General features: G+C 48.6%; 3 protein-coding genes across 3 annotated transcripts; 2 read left to right on the top strand and 1 right to left on the bottom strand.

Annotated features, from left to right (window-relative positions):
- Positions 1–641: 641 nt before the first annotated feature.
- On the top strand, positions 642–6677 carry zgc:100868 (uncharacterized protein LOC554458 homolog). Its single transcript, XM_062565794.1, has 10 exons — positions 642–858; positions 2176–2196; positions 2396–2558; positions 2643–2911; positions 3240–3385; positions 3469–3724; positions 3851–4022; positions 4099–4352; positions 4433–4533; positions 5718–6677. Exons 1-10 carry the CDS (start codon positions 804–806, stop codon positions 6057–6059), a joined length of 1779 nt encoding a protein of 592 aa, XP_062421778.1. The 5' UTR covers positions 642–803; the 3' UTR covers positions 6060–6677.
- A 10761-nt stretch (positions 6678–17438) lies between these two features.
- Positions 17439–22300, top strand: LOC134132908 (transmembrane protease serine 9-like). Its single transcript, XM_062565796.1, has 8 exons — positions 17439–18951; positions 19036–19304; positions 19632–19777; positions 19861–20116; positions 20235–20406; positions 20483–20736; positions 20817–20917; positions 21344–22300. The coding sequence occupies exons 1-8, from the start codon at positions 18749–18751 to the stop codon at positions 21683–21685; spliced, it is 1743 nt and encodes a 580-aa protein (XP_062421780.1). The 5' UTR covers positions 17439–18748; the 3' UTR covers positions 21686–22300.
- si:ch211-198p11.6 (uncharacterized) lies at positions 22293–24483 on the bottom strand. The gene is made up of 5 exons (XM_037476249.2): positions 24079–24483; positions 23767–23816; positions 23578–23688; positions 22978–23115; positions 22293–22878 (listed from the first exon to the last, which is right to left on the bottom strand). The coding sequence occupies exons 2-5, from the start codon at positions 23770–23772 to the stop codon at positions 22792–22794; spliced, it is 342 nt and encodes a 113-aa protein (XP_037332146.2). The 5' UTR covers positions 23773–23816; positions 24079–24483; the 3' UTR covers positions 22293–22791.
- Between the last annotated feature and the right edge of the window lie 60 nt (positions 24484–24543).

The following is a 24543-nucleotide window of genomic DNA, read 5'->3' as shown; positions in this document are numbered from 1 at the left end:
GCATTAATGTTTACAGGCTTTTGTCCTTGTTCAAACTATTTTCATTACATCATCAATTTACAAATGGTTTCAGAGCCATCCTTCAATAACGCCACAAGTCGTCTGTTTATTGTTATCAATATCAAGGAAGAATCCTCCATCTTTACATCACGTCATAACTTCTTCAAGGAACAACAGCATTTCTTGGTTTAATAATAAGGAAGAACAAAATGATCCAGCGCGTCACCCCCCCTTCTCCCCCCCCCCCCCACATCTCACTAAACGGGTCAGAGCGGTTGCCGAGTTCCCGGCTGTGGATTAATTACTCTTTATTGTCAGAGCTGAGAGGAAGCCGATAGAGCCTCTCCAGTGCTTCATGTGAGATCAATACACTAGGTCAGTGATTTATGCATCACTTCTGAGTGCAAATAATTCAACCATTTGATGGATTACAATTCAACCTTCTTCAGAGGTTCATGGTCCCAAGAGGATGATCATAACCACTTTGGTTTCCCTCTGTTTGAGGGACCATAATGAGATTCAGGGTCCCGGAAGCTGAACTAGTGGGATTCTTTTTGTGCTCAATGTTTTATTGTGGAATCAGTCTCCATAAACTTGCTTCCTTGTCCTTGAAGCTGGACATAAAGAGACCACATCCTTGTGAAATGAGTGGAGGTGTGTTGGGAAAAGTTCCGGTGACATTACTGATAGGCAGAAACCGGTGGGGCAAGGGGCGTGTCCTCGGTCAGGTGTGCATGTGATGGAGGAGGAGCAAAGAAGCCTATTTATGCAGAAGCACACCTGGTGAGGAGCACCTTTCAGTCATGGCTCTCTATAAAGTGATCGCCGTGGCAACCCTGCTGACCGCGCTGACTCCAGGTAAGAAGGCACACACATGACCAATCACGTCACGGCTTCACACCACAAGGCTCGAGTGAAGGCATGACACCTGCGGATCCTGAGCACCGCTTTTATTAAGTGTGAATGAACGTATGAAAATGACCAAAACCAGGAGAGAAGAGAGGACAGGAGCCTCTGAAGTCCTCTGGCTCATTTACCTGAGGCTGGTCTGTCCTCTCAGGGGACGCACAGCAAAGGTATTAAATACAAAAAGAATGAAGCCGCTCTCATATTATGAAGATTCATTAAGGACTAAAGTAGGAATTTCTCCTTTAATTTTCCTTGAAATCTTTTTTAAGCCCTCGTTGGTTTATTTTAGTTTAAGTTGTTTTTATTTCAGTTTCTTAACGATTTGAATCATCGAATGTGGAGCTGATCTTAAGATTAGAGTTATGAGATGTGAAGACGCTGATGACAAACGTGACATTTATTCTCTGTAAAGAACACGAGTTTAAGAAATAACTATTAGTATTATAAGTAGTCGTATCATAGTTGTTAAACAGCTGCTCGATAAAATAAACAACGAGCACATTGATCAAAGGAGAATTAACTGACCTACGTCACCTTGTGTAATAAGCAGCAGTACCAGTAGTACACGGATATAACAAAAGAACAATACTAGTATCTTGTCCTGTCTCAGTATGGAAGGTTTAAACGGCAGTGAGACGTGTGTGTCCACTCAGAGAGAAATGTCCTCAGCCTGTGTCTGTGAGAACAGTGGGACATTTTTTCTCTTTGCTGTCCCCACTGAGACAGACAAGGACATTCCTCACAAATCACAGTCACTAGATAAACACTTGGACAGCTCTGCTCTGTAGAACCGGTCTGAGGAGGACTCGCCGTCCCCTATTCATCAATCAAGGTGACAACAAACACGTGTCCTTTTGCTCGTGGACGTCCTAGCGTCCGAGTGGACAACGTGGTTGGACACACTTCCACTGAGTCCATGAGACAACAACACGTGTGTTTGATTATTGATCCTCATGAGAAACATGGGATGCATGAAGAGGACTTAGGACATAAGACCAGGAAATACACAGTATACATTAGACACATATATCATGAATACTACATAAATATATGTGTGTATAGAAATGTGAGACTGCAGTTCCTTCAGAATACTGTGAATACTTTGTGTGTTATTGTACTTGTGTGACGTTGGACTCACAAAGGAACAAGAAAACTGCTTGAACCAATCGATCCAGCAGCTGATCACCCTCCTATTGATTATATATCAGCTGTCAGTACCTCATTGGTAGCGATATTAAAACTGAGCTGTTGTTTCCTGTTTTCCAGAGTCCCTCTCACAGCTCGCTGGTAAGTTACGTGCTTTTCTTTACTAAACTTTAAAAGAAATTCTAAAATCTGACAGGAAGTCGGCCATTTTGAACTGACGTTTCATATCAGAGTCACATGAATGTTTTCAATGACAAACATGTGGAACCATTCAGTAGATAACATGGTTATTTACCACCAACCATGAAGCTGCTGCTCACTGTGTTTCCCCCCCCCCCAGTCTGCGGTCGGCCCCCACTCAACACTCGCATTGTGGGGGGGCAGGTGGCCCCTGTGGGCAGCTGGCCCTGGCAGGCCAGTCTGACACAGTCTGGGAGGCACTTCTGTGGGGGGTCGCTGATCAACAATCAATGGGTGCTGACTGCTGCTCACTGCTTCCAACCGTGAGCCCCCCCTCCCAACCACAGCAGCTTCTCCTGACTCTGCCCCCCCACTACGCTCTAGCGCTCCGTTCCCTCTTTCTGCAGACCCAGCACCAACAACCTAGTGGTGTACCTGGGCCGCCAGAACCAGCAGACCTCCAACCCCAACGAGGTGTCGAGGGCAGTGTCGAGAATCATCAATCACCCCGATTACAACTCGGCAACCAACGACAACGACATCACCCTCCTCCAGCTGACCTCGCCGGTGTCCTTCACCAACTTCATCCAGCCCGTCTGCCTGGCGTCACCCGGCAGCAGTTTCTACAGCGGCATCAACGCCTGGGTCACCGGCTGGGGCACCATCCGCTCTGGAGGTGGGTTGGAGGGGGGGGGGGGGGGGGGGTTTAACGGTGCTGATGGTAAAGGTGCTATACCACCAAAAGGCGGAGTTTCACTTCAACGGCACCTTTGTGGTTTATTTGGGCAGAACTACCTGATGCTACCTGTCGGTCTGCGTGGGTTCTAATAGACAATACCCTCCTAAATGAAGAGAGTGGAGTCATTTTCTCATAGACTTCTGAAGGACCAGAGGAGTCACCCTCTGGTGGTCACTACAAAAGATGCATCTTTAGAGTTGGTCTCCTCTGGGATGCTGCTCAAAGAGTCCTCCTCTGGTGACTGAGCTGTATCTTCTGCCTCTAGTTCCCCTTCCGTTCCCACAAGCCCTGATGGAGGTGGAGGTGCCCATCGTGGGGAACAGACAGTGCAACTGTGACTACAGAGTGGGCCAAATCACAGACAACATGATCTGTGCCGGGCTGCGTGCTGGAGGGAAGGACTCCTGTCAGGTGACCATCTTCATCCCCTCCGCTGGCTGATTCCCTTTGACCCCCTGCAGAGGGTGTGATCCTGAATGCCTCTCTGCTCACAGGGGGACTCGGGCGGTCCGCTGGTGAGCCAGCAGGGCGGCGTCTGGGTCCAGGAGGGGATCGTGAGTTTTGGAAGAGGTTGTGCTTTGCCCAATTTCCCTGGAGTCTACACCAGGGTGTCCCAGTACCAGTCGTGGATCAACAGCCAGATCTCCAGCAACCAGCCGGGCTTCATCGTCTTCACCTCCACCGGCACCGACAGCGACCTCAGCGTCACCTGCCCCGGCCTGCCTCCGCCCCCGACCACAGCGCCCCAACGTGAGTCCAGACCGCTTTGTATAAATATCTATGTACTGTAGATGTTTCCATACGAGATAGAGATGGAGTTCAAGTAAAGGTGGCACCATCGTTAACTTGACCTCTGACCTCTGGCTGTTCCTCCAGCGATGGTCTGCGGCAGCGCCTCCCTGAACTCCCGTCTGTTGGGGGGGGGCTCTGTGACCTCGGCGGGGGTGTGGCCCTGGATGGCGAGCCTGCAGAAGAACGGGAGCCACGTGTGCGGCGGGACCCTGGTGGCCGAGGACGCCGTGCTGAGCGACTCCGGCTGCTTCTCCAGGTGAGAGCGAGGGAGGTGGGCCGGTTAACGGGGCCGAACCGGTCCTTAAACAATCATTCATCTCGTCCTCCTGCAGCCCCCCCTCTCCGTCCGAGTGGACCGTGGTGCTGGGCCGGCTGAAGCAGAACGGGTCCAACCCCTTCGAGGTGACCCTCAACGTGACCAACATCACCATGAGCAACCTGAACGGGTCCAACGTGGCGGTGCTGAAGCTGGCCCGCCGGCCCGTCCTGTCCTCCTACATCCAGCCCATCTGCCTGGACAACGGACGCACCTTCGCCGTGGGCTCCATGTGCTGGGCCGCCGGATGGAACGCCGGGCGAGGAGGAGGTGAGTCCAGGACCACGAGGCTCCTCCCATCCTTCATCCAGATGTTTCATCTCTCACCTCTTTGTCTCTCTCATCCTCAGTGGAACAAGTTCTGCAGGAGTTCCAGACCTCAGTGGAGAACTGTGGGAACGCGTCGGCGTCCGGAGAGACCATCTGTACCGGGACCTTCACCCTGGAGCAGGTGGGGGACCACAGGGGACAGGCCCGTCCTTATGGAGATGCTTTATGAGTCCTTATGTGAACGTTCTTTTACCTGAAACGTTTTAAAATCTCTTATATTTTTTATGAATAAAGAAGTGTAGAGAGACGTGTAGTGAGGCAGGAAAAGATTTAGTGTGTCACAACACTTGGTACCAGGATGTTCCTTTGCATCCGGCCACAAGCCAGCCTGCTCTTCTGACCAGTGTTGTGCCTGAACGCGTTCATTGAACAATAGTTCATGAACTCGTTGATATTTTGGGTGAATGTGAACTGAACGTACTGTATTAATGCCCCATGAACGTCACTGTGAACTCGTTCTTTCAGGTTAACATCGTTCAAATAGGGTGCCAGACTTCTATAGAAAACACACCGTAATAATAATAATAAGTAGCGGAAAAAACACCCGATCGCATGCGTCATCATAAAAAAGAAATGCATGGAGGCGACAGTTGCGTGTAGCAAAGAGACGGCGTATAATCTTTTAAATGAGTTTTATGAAGTTACTGACAAGGTCGGTGAGGATGGGAGGAATCTGACCTTTCTTTGCAAACATTTGCACCTTAATGATAACTGTCGTGTTTTTATTCCTTATTTAAAAAAGACCATTGAAGCAGCATGTGTTTGAGAATGTACTGTAGGGGTGAACGCTGCAGCTGCTGCTAGTGTGGCGTGAATGGACAGCAACGTTAAATCAACAATCCCCTCAATGCTAATGTAAACCCTGGTTGGATAAGGATTCAAAATTAGATATGAAGATTAAATCTGATGCATAGCTTCAGTTTTTAAAACTGATAAAATAATTGCTGTCTGTGGTTCTATATGCACTGTGGCAATAATTTTGAAAAATAATAGCTTGCAGCAACATATGGAAAAAAAAGAACTGAACTAGTTGGAACTGTGAACTTAGTTCAAATATTTTGAAGTTTGAACTATGAACTGAACAAGTTCATTTTAAAATTTGTGAACTGAACTTTGAACTAGTTCGTGTAGAAAGTGAACTTTCCCAACACTGCTTCTGACCCACAATCCTTTGCGCAGCAGATACATGAGCACACAGACTGTGAATAAGCAGTGAGCGGCCTGATGCTCCGAAGCCAAGTTAACAGGAAGTGACCATTTGTGGACTGAACCTGTGTGTGTGTGTGTGTGTGTGTGTGTGTGCAGGGGGACATTGGGGGTCCACTGATGTGTAAGCTGGATGGCTCCTGGTTCCAGGCAGTGGTGTTAACCTCTGGAAACACCACCGGGCAGACGCGAGCACCCGTGATGGTGTTCCCCAAGCTGAGCCGCTTCCAGAACCTTCTGCGTGAGACGGTGGGCTTCTTGTCACCCTCCGTCGCCTCCACTACCAACACCACGCCCTCCACCAACACCACGGCCTCCAGCAACACCACGGCCTCCACCAACACCACGGCCTCCAGCGGGGATCACGTTGCTCACTCCCCCTCCTTCTTCTTCTTCCTCCACCTGCTTGTGTTCTCCGTTTGTCTTCCCCTCTTCCTGTAGGAGCCTCCACCCTCCTTATGTTAGGCTAATGTTGACTGCTGAGTCGAGCTGAGTCATCTGGAAACCCCTCGTGACCTCACTCTATCACCTTCACTTCCTGTCTGTTCTTAAAATAAAACTACTACTTTTGATGTCTGAAATGAAGAATTAAGCTGCACTGAATAAATGTCCCTGTTTTTATTGTTATTTTTTATTTTTTATTGTTATTGGTGAAATCTTTGTTATATGTGATATTTGTGCACTGGTAATGATTTGGATTGATTTTTCGAACATAATGATGTAGCGTAACGCTCCGAATTCTAAAGGGAGATCATACTCATTGATTACACTACTATTGATTACTACTTCTGAAGAACAGACGATGATCTACCTGTCAATCATCTTCCTTACATTATCTGAAATGTCGTATCTACCTGAGGCCGCATTAACAGACACAAATGTCCTTTATGTTATTCGGTCTGAAGATTGAATGTGAAAACACTTCTTCTGCTTTTAATGAAGAGACGTATGGAAGTAAATCTGTGCCATCGGGGGTTGAAATAAAAAGTTGATTGAATTTCTAGCACTGAATATTTATGCATTGAAATTATGTACCTGAATGTTTTTCAACATTAAAACACCGCAAAAAAATTCAACCTAAAAAAAAAAAGTTGAAATATTCGAAATGGAGGCCACAATATTCAACCCCAAAAAATTCAACCTTTGCACACCAACATGCGGGACACTAAGGAAGAGCAATCGATTCTAGATTCAAGATCAGGAGCGTGCGTCAAGCTAAAGGAGCGAGCACCCAAACACCTTCGGCTTTGGATTGTAAACATGTCCAATAATAACGGGGCTTTAACTCTTCTTCATGTCATCAGTGTGGTTTGTGTCTGTAAGATTCCGTGTTAGACAGCTGACATTTGTACATTAACAGACTGTGTTGGACATGAACTAAGCGGAAGTTAAACGAGAGCGTACAGCCGCTCACAATACGCCTCTTCTTCTAGTTTTGAATTCATTTAATGATGCTGAGATCCTTCGACAAGCTGTTAGCAGTGATTGGCGGAGTTTTGAATCCAGGAACGCGCTTGAAGAGGCAGATGAGCCGCTGTATCGTAGTGGGGGGGGGCAGCGGCTTTAACGGAGCGCGCAGACGCATAAACCCGACAGGACATGCAGGAATAACCGCAGTAGCGTCGGTGGAAGGATCCTTTTTCACAGCGGCACAAGCCGATCTCAGTTGGGTATTAAGCGACATTCAAAGTCCACGTAACGTTAAATGAGTCTTCATGACCATGGGTGTCACGATCGGCTGGTGCAGGTTGAAGGCAGGCAGGCAGGCAGGACTCAGACGCAGGGTCTTCCGACAAAGTGCTATTTATTCAAACAAAACTCAAGCAGAACGTGCACCAACGAGGACTGACATGGACAATGACGCGACAAAGGACAACTGGCACACAGGGCTTAAATACACAAGGGAGGTGCAGGTGATTGGACACAGGTGGAATCAATCACGCAATCACAAGACAAGGCAGGAAGTGAAGTTAACCCAGGACCACAAGAGACATGAAACTTCAAACTAAAACCGGAAGCGAAGCCAAACCGTGACAGAACCCCCCCCTCAAGGACCGAATTCCAGACGGTCCTAAAGGGGAGCAGAACCGGAAAAAATCAGACAAGGGGAGGGAGGGTGGGGACCCGACAGCTAAGGTCCGGCGGCCTGCCGGGGCGGCGGCCAGGCGTGGGGTGCTCAGGGGGTCTGCCGGGTCGGCGACCGGGCCTCGGGGTCTCGGGGGGTCTGCCGGGTCGGCGACCGGGCCTCGGGGTCTCGGGGGTTCTGCCGGGTCGGCGGCCGGGCCTCAGGGTCTCGGGGGGTCTGCCGGGTTGGCGGCCGGGCCTCCGGGTCTCGGGGGGTCTGCCGGGTCGGCGGCCGGGCCTCCGGGTCTCGGGGGGTCTGCCGGGTCGGCGGCCGGGCCTCAGGGTCTCGGGGGGTCTGCCGGGCCGGCGGCCGTGCGTCGTGGCGGGGGGCGCCGAGCAGTGCGGCTCCGGCGTCGTCGTGGCTTGGGGCGCCGAGCTGTGCGGCTCCGGCGTCGTCGTGGCGTGGGGCGCCGAGCTGTGCGGCTCCGGCGTCGTCGTGGCGGGGGGCGCCGAGCAGTGCGGCTCCGGCGTCGTCGTGGCGGGGGGCGCCGAGCTGTGCGGCTGCGGCGTCGTCGTGGAGGGGGGCGCCGAGCAGTGCGGCTCCGGCGTCGTCGTGGCGGGGGGCGCCGAGCAGTGCGGCTCCGGCGTCGTCGTGGCGGGGGGCGCCGAGCTGTGCGGCTGCGGCGTCGTCGTGGAGGGGGGCGCCGAGCAGTGCGGCTCCGGCGTCGTCGTGGCGGGGGGCGCCGAGCAGTGCGGCTCCGGCGTCGTCGTGGCGGGGGGCGCCGAGCAGTGCGGCTGCGGCGTCGTCGTGGCGGGGGGCGCCGAGCTGTGCGGCTGCGGCGTCGTCGTGGAGGGGGGCGCCGAGCAGTGCGGCTCCGGCGTCGTCGTGGCGGGGGGCGCCGAGCAGTGCGGCTCCGGCGTCGTCGTGGCGGGGGGCGCCGAGCAGTGCGGCGGCCCAACCCCTGACCCCACCCCCCCCTCAAGGGCCGGATCCCAGACGGCCCCCAGGGGTGGGGGGGAGAGGACCAAGGGATGGGAGGGAGGGGGCACGATCAGGGGCCGTGGGGACGGGCCAGGAGACTGGACTCTGGGGGCCGGAACGGGCGGAGACTGGACTCTGGGGGCCGGAACGGGCGGAGACTGGACTCTGGGGGCCGGAACGGGCGGAGACTGGACTCTGGGGGCCGGAACGGGCGGAGACTGGACTCTGGGGGCCGGAACGGGCGGAGACTGGACTCTGGGGGCCGGAACGGGCGGAGACTGGACTCTGGGGGCCGGAACGGGCGGAGACTGGACTCTGGGGGCCGGAACGGGCGCTGACGGGCGTCTCGGCGCCCCCTCGGGCGGAGACGGGCGTCTTGGGGCCCACTCGGGCGGAGACGGGCGTCTTGGGGCCCACTCGGGCGGAGACGGGCGTCTTGGGGCCCACTCGGGCGGAGACGGGCGTCTTGGGGCCCACTCGGGCGGAGACGGGCGTCTTGGGGCACACTCGGGCTGAAACGGGCATCTTGGGGCCCACTCGGGCTGAAACGGGGGTCTTGGAACCAGGACGGGCGGAGACGGACGGTTTGGACGGCGCCGCCGCTGTCGGGTCTCAAGGTCCGGGAACCAGGGCTCGTGAGTGGCTGGGGGGCAAGCGCCCCGCCGAACCACCTTTGGATTCCTGCGGGAACCCGCAAAGGTGACTCGGGCTCCCAATATTGGGTGTACCCAATCGAACCCTGCTGAGTCCTTCCATGGTCGCGTCATTCTGTCACGATCGGCTGGTGCAGGTTGAAGGCAGGCAGGCAGGCAGGACTCAGACGCAGGGTCTTCCGACAAAGTGCTATTTATTCAAACAAAACTCAAGCAGAACGTGCACCAACGAGGACTGACATGGACAATGACGCGACAAAGGACAACTGGCACACAGGGCTTAAATACACAAGGGAGGTGCAGGTGATTGGACACAGGTGGAATCAATCACGCAATCACAAGACAAGGCAGGAAGTGAAGTTAACCCAGGACCACAAGAGACATGAAACTTCAAACTAAAACCGGAAGCGAAGCCAAACCGTGACAATGGGTAAACTTTATTGAGGATCTGGCACAACACAGCGACCTGCAAGTAGCGCAGAGTCTTACATAAAGGGATGTACGTCTTAATGCGAGGCTTTAGAATTTAACTCAAAGGGATCCTGTATTTGCTCGTAAAGTCTGAAACGAGAACCCATTTTTCAGTGACGGTGTTACGTGCCTACTGGTTTTTGAACTACTGGTTTTTGAACCTACTGGTTTGGCTACGGGTGCGTGTTTGTTTTCCCCCGGCAGGCAGGTGTTGTCTGCCTCCGTCACTTGAGTCGTCACACATTTGCTGATATTGTTGAAATTGTTCAAAAATGCATCCCATATCCATTGCAGCGATTACGATTGTATAAGTGAGCACTACGTCACTGCCACGTATGAAGAAATACACAAAAGAATGTGCTATTTGTCTAGCACATTTTAATCATCCAGACGAGGACGCAATTTACAACGGGTTTGCTAGCAGAACAACAGGTGGTGTATATGCCTAAAAAACCAAAGAGGTGATACAAAATGTCGTCACGCATGCGTAGGAATCTGACTCTGTTAGAGTTGATATATAAATCCCCACCCCGTCTGATTGAGTGTCTTTTTCTTCTTGTCAAGTCTGATCTTTTTATCGGTTACCAGTCTGATGAGATTCTTCTTCTTCTTTAAAAGTACAAACTGTTTGGCGGTTAAGGGAATGTTGCCCCGTAACACATTGAGGGCGATCTCACACAGCGCTTTGATAAAATCTCCGTTTGCATTAGCCACAATGACTCTCCTCACACGGGGTGGGGATTTATATATCAACTCTAACAGAGTCAGATTCCTACGCTCTGTACATGACATTTGACACAACCATGGAAAAAACAACCGGCAAACTCATAACAAGTGTTTGTTTCCGTATTGTAGCCGTCCACATAGAACGGAGAAAACTTTTGCTCCCCGTGGCAGAGTGCGTGTCTGATCTCTATATTCTCCGTGTGGGACACGTATTAAAGCCACTGCATGGAAACATCAGAATATGTCTTATTCTGCCTCGTGTAGGCTCCCTCGTGTGTCAGAGCCACAGTGTCCCTGGGGAGAAACAATGTTTTGAACACCCCCATACAACTCGATGCCAACGTGGTGAAAGAAAAAGGGTCAAGCTGCGTACATTCTAAGAATGTTTCGCGGTAAACGGTGCACGCTCTCCGCAACACCTCTACGTCGTTTACACAGTAGCGGCGAAGCTCTGCCTGGAGATCAAATTTTTCGCCACAAACAGTGGTGTACCAGCGCATGAAGGAAGTTTTTTCAGCGTCGCACATGGCCTCATATCCGTAGTATGACGGGTCTGGGTATTTGCCAACATAGCGTTCGTTTGCCCTTGTGTTGAACTTGTGTGGAAAATAACCTTTTTCCAGATCCTCAAACCCCAAAGCCGCTGGTGTTTTCGACAAACGCATAGGCAGAAAACTAAACGAGTCTACCCATCTCTGTTGGTATGCCTTGTCATACATCAGGATGACACGGCTCCCTCTCATGACCACCTCGGGCGTTATCTTCTGTTTTACAAAATACTCCAACACAATATAGTTGTCGAAACCAGATGCGTTGTGGGCTATGAATGTATAACCCCGGTATTTGGACCTCCTATAGCGTCTCACAAAGTTGTCCACGCATTTTAAAGTGCTGAAACAACATTTGTCCCCCTCGAGATCCATCGCACATACATAATTCGCCTCGTGTTTACCACCGTGAAATCGTGTCTCAAAGTCATACAAAATGTATGCTGTTTGGGGCTCCTTCTTTCAATGGGTATGAAGCATTTGTGCTCGTCCTCACCCTCCAACCGGGGCGCCTTGCAGTGTAAACAAACGCTCGATTTGCACGTGTGGGGTTTTTTACCGGCATAGTGTGTTTTTCCACAGGCCTCGCAATATTTCATAGTTGTGCATGGCACGACGGAGTGTACTGCTTCTGGATGCTTGTGTTGATCGAAACAATATTTTGATTTACATATACGTTTACAGTCGTTGCATTTCTGTGTTTTGGTTGCGTGTGTTCGACACTCTGTTGTATAACAGACGTTGCACAGTTGTTTACAGTTGTGGTGCATGCGTACCTCATATGTCTCGTAGCAATACTGACACACATATGAAGCCCCAAAAAAGGCTGTCTTGTTTAGAATCATGTGGTAATGGTCATTGTGTAAATATAACCAAACTGTCGGAGGGTGGGGTGTGTCATGTGTTTTGAAACATTGCAGACGCTTACGTCCTGCAGTATGGTGGAAGATTATGATTTTCAATCCCAGATGCCTTTCAAAAACACCTACATCGGCGAATGAGACCTTGTGATTGGGGTCAAAATTCAAAGAGTTGTGTAATTGTAATGCAAATCTTAATTTATAAATTGCGTCCTCGTCTGGATGGTTAAAATGTGCTAGACAAATAGAGAAACAGAGATTATTATCCCTGTTGTTTGGTGTGTACAGATTGCCCCCTATATGATCAGAGATAATATCTGATCATAAGGGACATTCCCTAGCTTTAAACCGCCACTTCTATTTCCGGCCACTGAGACCACAATTTCCAATTCGTCATCCGATATAGTGTCATCATTACTTTGCACCACTTGGGCTATTTGTTCCATAAACAGATCTACGTTGTAGGAGTCGTCTGCTCGGAGAACTGCTTGCACATCGCTAGCCAGCGAAGGACCGCGTAAAACAACATTGAGAACGCTGCCTTCAGGCGCTTCGGCGATGGCTTGGTCAATAACAGCAGACACGCTGTCTCTCACCAGGTCTGGCACTCGCAAAGTGTAGGATCTGGTACTGCTAAAGTAGTTTGAAAACTTCCCAAAACCTAGTATTGTGGGTGTGGGCTATAACACATCAATGACGTATTTTCCGGTCTGCTCATACTGTCTGTGAACCATCTTCTGGCAAAAACAATTTATCACCATTAACACATTAACAGACTCCTTGAACCACACACACACACACACACACACACAGTGATTATATCTGGATCAGCGTGGTGACCAGTTGATAATCAAAAGCTTTTTTCTTAGGGTTGAGTTAGGAAAATCATTGCCTTGTTCTGCTGAAGAATTCAAGGTCGGTGGTCAAGCAGGATGTGTTAGCTGGGCCAGACATGTGGCGGAAGAGGGATGCTCTAACTAATGCCATTAAGACCTAGATAACATACTTATAGACAGAAGCTTCTTGTGTTGCATATATGGGAGCTGTTTCTGTCCTGACTAAGGAAGCAAGGTCAGCGGGTCAACCAGCAGCAGATGTGTAAGATAAGGGGGAAGAGCTCACACACTTTTTTCATTGTTTACGTTAGGCATGGAGTTCTGGACATTGGAAATGACCGGATCTTAACAACCTTAACAGTCTCCTTGAACCACACACACACACGCACACAGAAGGGTTGAGGGTGGGAATTCTTTAAAAGTGGGTTAACTCTTGCCTTCTTCAGAAAGTTGGGAAATGAAGTGGTAAAATATGTAATAACATAGCAGGGTGATTCAAAAGTCTCCTTTTGCCCCTGTGTATGAAGAAAGGAGGTCCGTCCAACATGCTTTCACACAAATGCTCAAACAAAGGAAACCCCCATCTTAATCTTGGTTCTTATCTCAGTTTGGCTTGCAATATTTTATACCTGCCATTCAGGATGGCCTTCACATGTGTGTGTAAAAGCTCAGTGTTTTGCTCCACTGCGCGTCAGGCCTAACTACACCCTCGAACTGTTACATTATTGGACGATAAAGTACAGCCTTTTTATAAAGTACCAACCTTATTGCTTTAATAAAGCGCTATACAGAGGGTGGCTTATGGCCAGGCCTGGTACTATTTGGTAATAAATTAGGCAACAGATGAAATTCACATTAAATAATGCAGAGCTATAAACATAAACATAAAAATCTAGTGTACACTTAATGGGGTCGTTGGTTATACAGAGTAGAAGAGAGTAGGAGATGAAGAAGTGTTCAGAGACGAAGTAGAAGTGGATTTAGAGTAAAGTTAGTGGTAGAGCAGTGTCACGCCAGGAACCTCGGCGTGACACTTGACTCCCAACTCTCCCTGACTGCCAACGTCACAGCGACAACACGATCCTGTAGATACACGCTCTACAACATCAGGAGAATAGGCACAGGTACTGATTCAGGCGCTTGTCATCTCCCGCCTTGACTACTGCAACTCTCTCCTGGCGGGTCTCCCAGGTACCGCCATACGACCACTGCGGCTTATCCAGAATGCAGCAGCTCGACTGGTCTTCAACCTTCTGAAATACTCCCACACCACTTCTCCGTTCTCTTCACTGGTTACCAGTGGCTGCATCCAGTTCAAAGCATTGGTACTGACGTACCATGCTGTGAATGGATCGGGTCCAGTCTACATCCGGGACATGGTGAAACCCTACATCCCAACCCGCACACTCCGATCTGCATCTGCCAAGCGGCTTGTTCCTCCCTCACTGAGAGAAAAGCACTCGGTGAGATTGTGACTCTTTGCTGTCCTGCTCCCAGATGGTGGAATGAGCTCTCTGATGACATCAGGACCGCAGAGAGCCTCTACATCTTCTGCAAAAAACTCAAGTCACACGCCTCTTTAGACTCTACCTTGAATAAAACACTAACTGTAGCACTAACATATTGTAGCACTTAAGTTGTACTTATAATGGCACTTTTCTATGACATGTTTCGAAACTGCTTATTTGATGAAAATTGTACTTTCTTGTTACTTGTTCTTCTGAGGTTGTATCTCTATGTGGAAATGCACTTATTGTAAGTCGCTTTGGATAAAAGCGTCAGCTAAATGACATGTGATGTGATATCGAAGATGTAGTCCAGGAATTGAAGACGGAGGTGAATATTTTATTATTTGAATGGTTTTAATAGCAGTTGTTGAAAGATGTCATGGAAAAAATCGAAGATGTTGAAATAAAGATTTCAAGAACAGCTGTGAAGCTGAAACGCTAAAGCAGCATTCCAACATAAGATTCTATGAAAAATACTTGAAATGCCTTCAAGCAGTCCAACAACAACAACAACGAAGAATCCTTTATCTTTGCATCAGGTCTGAACACCTTCCAGGAACATCAGCATTTCTCGTTTTAATTAAAAGATAAGAAGAAAATAAACCAAACTGGTCTGAGCAGAGTTCCCGGCTGTGGATTATTTTCTTGCCAGAGCAGAGAGGAAGCCAAAAGATTGCTTCAGTAAATGTTCCATAGCTGTTGATGGAAAGAAACAGGTGGGGCAAGGGGCGTGTCCTCGGTCAGGTGTCCATGTGATGGAGGAGGAGCAAAGAAGCCTATTTATGCAGAAGCACACCTGGTGAGGAGCATCTTTCAGTCATGGCTCTCTACAAAGTGATCGCCGTGGCAACCCTGCTGAACGCGCTGACTCCAGGTAAGAAGGCACACACATGACCAATCACGTCACGGCTCCACACCACAAGGCTCGAGTGAAGGCATGACACCTGCGGATCCTGAGCACCGCTTTTATTAAGTATGAATGGACGTATGAAAATGAGATGTGAAGGTGACAAAGGTGTCAGGTCTCTAAAGACCGACATTTATTCTCTGTAAAGAACATGAGGTTAAGGAATAACAATTAGTATTATTTCTACTAGAATTATTGTTGATAAGATGAATGAATGTTAAAAGCAGATTTGTTTTCACAATAACGAGCACATTGATCAAAGGAGAATTATTATTATTATTAGATAAGGACAGATACAAATAACATAGATAAAACTTTAAGTCATCTGATGTGAGTATTATAGTGTTTTTAGCTAAAGCTAATTCACGACACTTGTCCCTAGTAGGGATTTTTGATAAAAATAAATAAAAAATACAGTTTTAACATTAACATTTAAAAAAAAAGAGATACAATGGGAGAGGACAGATGAGGTCTAGAATTATACACAGAGAGGATAGTGTATAGACTAAATATGAAAACAGCGTTGTTCCTGAATTGGTGTTTGGTGGGTTTTTTTTAAGGTGGCTAATGTCGGTGTCAGGACGCGGGTGCGAGGGCAAGGAGGGAGGACTCAGACGCGGAGTAGTGTTGAAAAATAAAAGGACTTTAATAGTCAAAACTCAAACTCAAAATCCCTCCAACCAAAAAAGGACCGGAAGGAGCCAAAAACACAGACTAAAACAGGGACCTGGACTTGAAAACACGAAACAGACTTACTTGACAAGAACGTCGACATGTAATGACGCCACACAAGACACATTTAAGATGGTCTGGCAGGGAATTCCATAATTTTGCCCCTTTTCTCCGAAACGGCAGCCTGGGCAAATGTTGTTCTACAGAAATGGATTAACTGACCTACGTCACCTTGTGTAATAAGCAGCAGTACCAGTAGTACACGTACATAACATAATAACAATACCAGTAGTATAAAGTCAGAGCATCTTGTACTGTCTCAGTATAGCAGGTTTAAACCTTCAGGTGTGAGACGTCTGTGTCAACACATTTTATCTATGTGTGGACACGGAGAGAAATGTCTTTGTCTGTCTCTCCCCACAAGACATTCCTTACTTATCATAGAAAAAAGATATATACGTGGAGAGCTCCTCTATCCATCACTAAAGGTGACAACAAACACGTGTCCCTTGGCTCGTGGACGTCCTAGCGTCCGAGGGGACAACGTTAGAGACACTTCCACTGAGTCCATGAGACAACAACACGTGTGTTTGATTATTGATCCTCATGAGAAACATGGGATGCATGAAGAGGACTTAGGACATAAGACCAGGAAATACACAGTATAGATTAGACACATATATCATGAATACTACATACATATACTGTATGTGTGTTTAGTGGGGCCGGGACCCGAGGCTTTGTAATTAATTAATCGAAATGAATCGCATTTTAATTGCATAAATATTTGACCTGAGAACAGCGAGAAGTATTTTTTTTCACATGGATTTTTATTTTTGTTCAACCAATTCCAGCAGACAAGAGTAGAAATAGCATATTTAGAAATATAGTACTTTCAGAAATTCAGGTAGCCTATAGGTAAGTAGACCTTCTGTAAACTATGTTTTTTTAAGTAGACCAATACTTTCAAGTACATTCAGAACATTGGTTATTTTGTCAGACGTGGACTTAGTTACCCTGGTCCTTAAACCAGTCATCTGGTGCAGTGTGGGTTGGGTGTGGGTCCTTGTACGTCCACGCTAGCTGCTAATTGTGTTGCGTTGAGGTGATACTTGAGGCTCGATGTGAATTCCTTGTTGCACAGCTTGCACACAACCACGCTCTTATCGACGCTTCCATCCGTGTGTTTATTATAAGAAGATTTCCCATTCACGGGGCCACCCGACACGGTCTCGTCAGCTTCTTCGTTCATGTTCACTGTGGTTTGTTGTTGTCTGAAGTCATGGACGCTAGTTGGTGCTCCAGTATAATCGGTCCCCCCGAAACTCATCCAGTGAGAAACGTTCCGCGGTGCAAAAAATAAGTGTAAAAATGCGTAAAAAATGTTTAATGTGTTCTTTTTTGTGTAATTAATTAATCTTAATTCACATTGTAATTAATTAATCGTAATTAACACGCTAAAGTCCCGGCCCTAGTGTTTAGAAATGTGAGACTGCAGTTGTGGTGGAAGTTTGTGCACAGACAATGTTGGGTTCTGAAGCCCCTTGAGGAAGATCACGCTACGATGAATCAAAAGAGTCACCTGGCTCGAACTTTTAAAAATCAAAAAGTATTTAATAACTAAACAAAGAGTAAGGCCTACAATTACAAAGTGAAGTACAATGTGAATAGTAATATATTCGCAAAATAGAGAATTCTCCGACGAGGTCAAAGGTAACTTATCAGAACGGCTGCAGAAAATTCTAACTCTTCCTGTCCCGGTTCGATGATTCAAAAGCTCTCGGGGGGCCGTCTTTTGGGTGTATTCGAATTTCATTGGCTCCTTCTTTAATGTATCTCCTCCTGGTCCAGCCTTTTCACATCCAGGTGTGAACTGCCATGTGTGAATCTGAAACCCCTCTCTGTCTCATCTCTCCCTCACATTCCAATGCATTCTATGAAGAAACATTTTGCCTTTATGCCTCAAAGAGTGAATATAACATAGTATACATAGTTTGTCTTCATCTTATAACTAGTACACTTCAATTACAACACAACATATAAGATCACAGTACTTATTGGTTTATCACAGTTTATCTGGTGCAATACTTTACCTCACTGGGCTGTCTTGCATCCAATTGCTTATCTAATACCCTTAGGCCCTGAGTCAAATATGTCTTTCTCAGTTTATTTCCTTGCAAGGGAAGAAAGGTCACAGCATCTACGTGCTCAGTAGACTGCCAAGAACCTTCCCCCTTCACATCATGGCCGATCTTATACCTCAGTTCAGTTACAGGTGGCATCTTGCTTACATTCAACACATGTGAACTTACTTGTTGAGTCTCTACAGCCAGGACACTGGAGACATCTTATCAGTGTGAAAAACTTCAGCTCTGTTCCAATGGCCTCAACATCCCAGCACTTGCAATTAATACACTGGTCATACAATGAAGCATTTAGAAGAGTTAGAAATATTTTGCCATTACACAGTTCCTTCAGAATACTGTGAATACTTTGTGTGTTATTGTAATGGTGTGACATTTGGACTCACAAAGGAACAAGAAAACTGCTTGGACATGTTTCACTGTTCTGACATTAGTTCAGATGATAAAAGAATCCTTCTGCTCCTTGAACCAATGGATCCAGCAGCTGATCACCCTCCTATTGATTAGATATCAGCTGTCAGTACCTCATTGGTAGCGATATTAAAACTGAGCTGTTGTTTCCTGTTTTCCAGAGTCCCTCTCACAGCTCGCTGGTAAGTTCCATGTTTTTCTTCACTGAACCTCAAAGAAAGATTCCTAATCTGACAGGAAGTCGGCCATTTTGAATTTGCTGACGTTTCATATTAGAGTCACATGAATGTTTTCAATGACAAACATGTGGAACCATTCAGTAGATAACATGGTTATTTACCACCAACCATGAAGCTGCTGCTCACTGTGTTCCCCCCCCCCCCCCCAGTCTGCGGTCGGGCCCCACTCAACACTCGCATTGTGGGGGGGCAGGTGGCCCCTGAGGGCAGCTGGCCCTGGCAGGCCAGTCTGACACAGTCTGGGAGTCACTTCTGTGGGGGGTCGCTGATCAACAATCAATGGGTGCTGACTGCTGCTCACTGCTTCCAACCGTGAGCCCCCCCTCCCAACCACAGCAGCTTCTCCTGATTCTGCCCCCCCACTACGCTCTAGCGCTCCGTTCCCTCTTTCTGCAGACCCAGCACCAACAACCTAGTGGTGTACCTGGGCCGCCAGAACCAGCAGACCTCCAACCCCAACGAGGTGCCGAGGACGGTGTTGAGAATCATCAATCACCCCGATTACAACTCGGCAACCAACGACAACGACATCACCCTCCTCCAGCTGACCTCGCCAGTGTCCTTCACCAACTTCATCCAGCCCGTCTGCCTGGCGTCACCCGGCAGCAGTTTCTACAGCGGCATCAACGCCTGGGTCACCGGCTGGGGCACCATCGGCTCTGGAGGTGGGTTGGAGGGGGGGGGGGGGGGGGGTTTAACGGTGCTGATGGTAAAGGTGCTATACCACCAAAAGGCGGAGTTTCACTTCAACGGCACCTTTGTGGTTTATTTGGGCAGAACTACCTGATGCTACCTGTCGGTCTGCGTGGGTTCTAATAGACCATACCCTCCTAAATGAAGAGAGTGGAGTCATTTTCTCATAGACTTCTGAAGGACCAGAGGAGTCGCCCCCTGGTGGTCACTACAGAAGATGCATCTTTAGAGTTGGTCTCCTCTGGGATGCTGCTCAAACAGTCCTCCTCTGGTGACTGAGCTGAATCTTCTGCCTCTAGTTCCCCTTCCGTTCCCACAAGCCCTGATGGAGGTGGAGGTGCCCATCGTGGGGAACAGACAGTGCAACTGTGACTACAGAGTGGGCCAAATCACAGACAACATGATCTGTGCCGGGCTGCGTGCTGGAGGGAAGGACTCCTGTCAGGTGACCATCTTCATCCCCTCCGCTGGCTGATTCCCTTTGACCCCCTGCAGAGGGTGTGATCCTGAATGCCTCTCTGCTCACAGGGGGACTCGGGCGGTCCGCTGGTGAGCCAGCAGGGCGGCGTCTGGGTCCAGGAGGGGATCGTGAGTTTTGGAAGAGGTTGTGCTTTGCCCAATTTCCCTGGAGTCTACACCAGGGTGTCCCAGTACCAGTCGTGGATCAACAGCCAGATCTCCAGCAACCAGCCGGGCTTCATCGTCTTCACCTCCACCGGCACCGACAGCGACCTCAGCGTCACCTGCCCCGGCCTGCCTCCGCCCCCGACCACAGCGCCCCAACGTGAGTCCAGACCGCTTTGTATAAATATCTATGTGCTGTAGATGTTTCCATACGATGGAGTTCAAGTAAAGGTGGCATCATCGTTAACTTGACCTCTGACCTCTGGCTGTTCCTCCAGCGGTGGTCTGCGGCAGCGCCTCCCTGAACTCCCGTCTGTTGGGGGGGGGCTCCGTGGCCTCGGCGGGGGTGTGGCCCTGGATGGCGAGCCTGCAGAAGAACGGGAGCCACGTGTGCGGCGGGACCCTGGTGGGCGAGGACGCCGTGCTGAGCGACTCCGGCTGCTTCTCCAGGTGAGAGCGAGGGAGGTGGGCCGGTTAACGGGGCCGAACCGGTCCTTAAACAATCATTCATCTCGTCCTCCTGCAGCCCCCCCTCTCCGTCCGAGTGGACCGTGGTGCTGGGCCGGCTGAAGCAGAACGGGTCCAACCCCTTCGAGGTGACCCTCAACGTGACCAACATCACCATGAGCAACCTGAACGGGTCCAACGTGGCGGTGCTGAAGCTGGCCCGCCGGCCCGTCCTGTCCTCCTACATCCAGCCCATCTGCCTGGACAACGGACGCACTTTCGCCGTGGGCTCCATGTGCTGGGCCGCCGGATGGAACGCCGGGCGAGGAGGAGGTGAGTCCAGGACCACGAGGCTCCTCCCATCCTTCATCCAGATGTTTCATCTCTCACCTCTTTGTCTCTCTCATCCTCAGTGGAACAAGTTCTGCAGGAGTTCCAGACCTCAGTGGAGAACTGTGGGAACGCGTCGGCGTCCGGAGAGACCATCTGTACCGGGACCTTCACCCTGGAGCAGGTGGGGGACCACAGGGGACAGGCCCGTCCTTATGGAGATGCTTAATGAGTCCTTATGTGAACGTTCTTTTATCTGAAACGTTTTAAAATCTCTTATCTTTTTTGTTATTGAGGAAGTGTAGAGAGACGTGAAGTGAGGAAGGAAAAGATTTAGTGTGTCACAACACTTGGTACCAGGATGTTCCTTTGCATCCGGGCACAAGCCAGCCTGCTCTTCTGACCCACAATCCTTTGCGCAGCAGATACATGAGCACACAGAATGTGAATAAGCAGTGAGCGGCCTGATGTTACGAAGCCAAGTTAACAGGAAGTGACCATTTGTGGACTAAGGAGGAGTGACCTAGAGACCTGTCAATCAGCGTGCATCGAAGATGTGACTGAACCTGTGTGTGTGTGTGTGTGTGTGTGTGTGTGTGTGTGTGTGCAGGGGGACATTGGGGGTCCACTGATGTGTAAGCTGGATGGCTCCTGGTTCCAGGCAGCGGTGTTAACCTCTGGAAACACCACCGGGCAGACGCGAGTTCTGCAGATGGTGTTCCCCAAGCTGAGCCGCTTCCAGAAATTTCTGCGTGAGACGGTGGGCTTCTTGTCACCCTCCGTCGCCTCCACTACCAACACCACGCCCTCCACCAACACCACGCCCTCCACCAACACCACGGCCTCCACCAACACCACGGCCTCCAGCGGGGATCACGTTGCTCACTCCCCCTCCTTCTTCTTCTTCCTCCACCTGCTTGTGTTCTCCGTTTGTCTTCCCCTCTTCCTGTAGGAGCCTCCACCCTCCTTATGTTAGGCTAATGTTGACTGGTGAGTCTGGTGAAACCTTTGTGACCGGGAGGAGGGGGGTAATGAAGCCAGACGCGAGCCGACGTAGTAAATATAGTTTTGTTTCTAAGGACCAAAAGATCCACTTCCTGTCTGTCTTAAAAGATAAAACCACTTCTGTTTGTTCTAAGGACAGATTTTGATGTCTGAAATGAAGAAAGTTGCACTGAATAAATGTACCTGTTTTTATTGTTATTTTTAGTTCAGTACCATGAAGACAATGGTGAAAACTTTGTTTTACGTGATATTTGTGCTCTGGTGATAATTTGGATTGATTTTAGAATATAATGATGTAGCGTAATGCTCTGAAATCTAAAGGGAGATCATACTCATTGATTACATTACTATTGATTATTACTTCACTAGATCTGAAGAACAGACAATGATCTACCTGTCAATCATCTTCCTTACATTATCTGAAGTGTCGTATCTACCTGAGGCCGCATTAACAGACACAAATGTCCTTTATGTTATTCGCTCTGAAGATTGAATGTGAAAACACTTCTTCTGCTTTTAATGAAGAGACGTCTGATCTCCGTCCGACTCCCAGACCCTCAACATGGACTTGCTTATTATCTACAAAATAAAAAGACATTGTTTTCATCTTCTGATGTGTTTTCTTGCGTAAGAGGCTCAGTGTTCATTCAGTTCATAAGGAACATAAGTCAGACCCTCTGTTCAATCAAAAGGAGGACAACACATAATTATAAACAGCTCATATGAAAGTCTTTTAAAGTACCACAGTGCATTTAAATCTCCTGGTTAGAGATCACAGGGACTTGTATTCAAAGGGGTTTTTAATTTACTGGATCAGACCAAACAAAAACAAATAAACATATCCTGCTTGGTTATTTAATTCATTCATTTTCCATAAAAAGTATGATATCACAATGTGTATTGTATAATCTGTAAAAAAAACGTATTAAACAAATTATAAATAAGAGCCGTCTGCATGTGACACGCTGATCGGCTAACGGTGTTTTGGCAGAAAAAAATCCTCTCCAAACTTCTATCAAAGGTGAAAGGTCACAAACGCACACGCACACACAGCTACTTAATCCGGATCTCAAAGCAGAGGCAGTTACACGAGTCACACTCCGGAGGCTGACAGGTGCAGGCACAGTCACATCCGGCACACTGCGGGGGAGGGGGGAAGGGGACACATCAGGTCGGACGAAAGACAGAAGGACAGAGAGACATTGAACATGAACCCAATTTGTCGGCGGTGCTTCTCACCGTAGGAGAAGGACACGAAACGGCCCGACACGAGCGAACCGTCGGCAGGCGACAGTCAAACATTTGTGCGAAGCGGAAGCAGCGCTCGCAGAGGGAGATGTTGGGACAGCAGTCCACGCACTCTGCAGGACATTGGTCCTGTGAGGGACAAAGGAGACAGAGACACACACATCAGAGCCCAAGCTGCAGCATTTATGGATTCAACATCATGGCAGCTCTGGACCTCCTGTTTGCACAGATGGTGAATTAAGGAACAGACTAAATGCATTGAAAGTTTCTCAAAATTGATATTCATACCTGCAGGAGTCTGTGCCCAAACTTACACAGGTGCAGAACTAGAAGGTGACCTGGCATGAGGCAGGCTGTCACCCCCAGAACAAACACTTTAAATGTGCAAAGCTCTGTGACAGGAACCTGTCTCCCCATGACAATAGTTATTTTCTATTCGAAATAAAACACTAAGAAGAGAAGAATCTCCGCTTCCTTCAATCCTCACTGCGATTCTTTGTGAGATGAGATTAGAGTTGCGTTAAATCATTTAAAGAAAACGCTAATAATTTATTCAAAAAGGAGAGTTTAAATGTGAATTGGAGCTCTGACCTTCAGACATGACCGGATCCACAGCCCGACCCCGAGGACGACCATGTAGAGACCCAGAGTGATCATCAGCACCGCTGGGAGCGGGATGGAAAGCTCCCAGACAGGCAACACCTGGGGAGCACCGGGAGGATCATGAGGTACACGTACACAGAACCGAGTAGCCGTGGGTCGAAACGGGGTCTTTCTTACCGGCATTGTCTCTTTGTGAGAAGTCGTCTTGAACCACACAGCTCACATCTCTGGCAGGAGGACAACAGTGATTTCTTTTAAATGTTGAATCTAAGTGCTCACATACTGCCCTGAGGTACATGTTCTGAGTCTAAATATGTCTGCTGTATTTCACTTTCTTCTCTAAAATGCAACTCTTACAATGCTCAACAATACTGCTCCCAATACACTACACAGGAAAAAGTAAGTTGGCCTAGTGACTGAGTTAACGTTAGCTAGTTAGCGCTCTAGCTAGCTGACGCTACATTCCAATGGCAGCTAACAACATCTTACCGTTCTGTGTTCTCACAGATGCACCATGATCAATACAAACAAACGCCGGTACAGTTGAAGTGAAGTCACATTATCTTGCTGTTTCTTTACTATGATTGAAAAAAGCTTTTCCCCTGAAAACAAATGGGATTAGCTGTGGCGGCACCAGCGTTGCCATGGAGGCAGACTCGGAAGGGTACGGTGGCCCTATATGGGACAAAATAGCGAGCTCGGTAGCGCGAAGGAGAAGATCTTACTAACTTCCATGCGTGTGGTGTTTTCATGTTAAGTCACCGATAGATAAAGTGCTCAGAGCCTTTTTTACTTGTTAGTGCTGTTCCAAAATCATTCACAAATTTCAATTCGTAAGCATCTTTTTTTAAAACTTCATTCATTTGCTTTCCTGTTATTGCTCTTCTATTTCACACTTGTAGCAGGTGGAAAGTTAACACACTGGTTTCTACTATTTGAACCTTATTTTTTATA

This window comes from Pungitius pungitius, chromosome 12 (assembly GCF_949316345.1).
Source record: "Pungitius pungitius chromosome 12, fPunPun2.1, whole genome shotgun sequence".
Lineage (NCBI taxonomy): Eukaryota > Metazoa > Chordata > Actinopteri > Perciformes > Gasterosteidae > Pungitius > Pungitius pungitius.
Note: the sequence above shows the minus strand (reverse complement) of the source record. Positions and strands in the feature narration are given on the sequence as shown.

Coding starts and splice junctions, on each gene's coding strand:
- zgc:100868 (XM_062565794.1), top strand. CDS start 804: ATGGCTCTCTATAAAGTGATCGCCGTGGCAACCCTGCTGACCGCGCTG. Junction 2,559..2,642: donor GCTGCTCACTGCTTCCAACC/GTGAGCCCCCCC, acceptor CTCTTTCTGCAG/ACCCAGCACCAACAACCTAG. Junction 3,386..3,468: donor GAGGGAAGGACTCCTGTCAG/GTGACCATCTTC, acceptor CTCTGCTCACAG/GGGGACTCGGGCGGTCCGCT.
- LOC134132908 (XM_062565796.1), top strand. CDS start 18,749: ATGAAGCTGCTGCTCACTGTGTTCCCCCCCCCCCCCCCAGTCTGCGGT. Junction 18,952..19,035: donor GCTGCTCACTGCTTCCAACC/GTGAGCCCCCCC, acceptor CTCTTTCTGCAG/ACCCAGCACCAACAACCTAG. Junction 20,117..20,234: donor CCCGACCACAGCGCCCCAAC/GTGAGTCCAGAC, acceptor CTGTTCCTCCAG/CGGTGGTCTGCGGCAGCGCC.
- si:ch211-198p11.6 (XM_037476249.2), bottom strand. Junction 23,116..23,577: donor GGATCCGGTCATGTCTGAAG/GTCAGAGCTCCA, acceptor TGTCCCTCACAG/GACCAATGTCCTGCAGAGTG. Junction 22,879..22,977: donor TTTCGTGTCCTTCTCCTACG/GTGAGAAGCACC, acceptor CCTCCCCCGCAG/TGTGCCGGATGTGACTGTGC.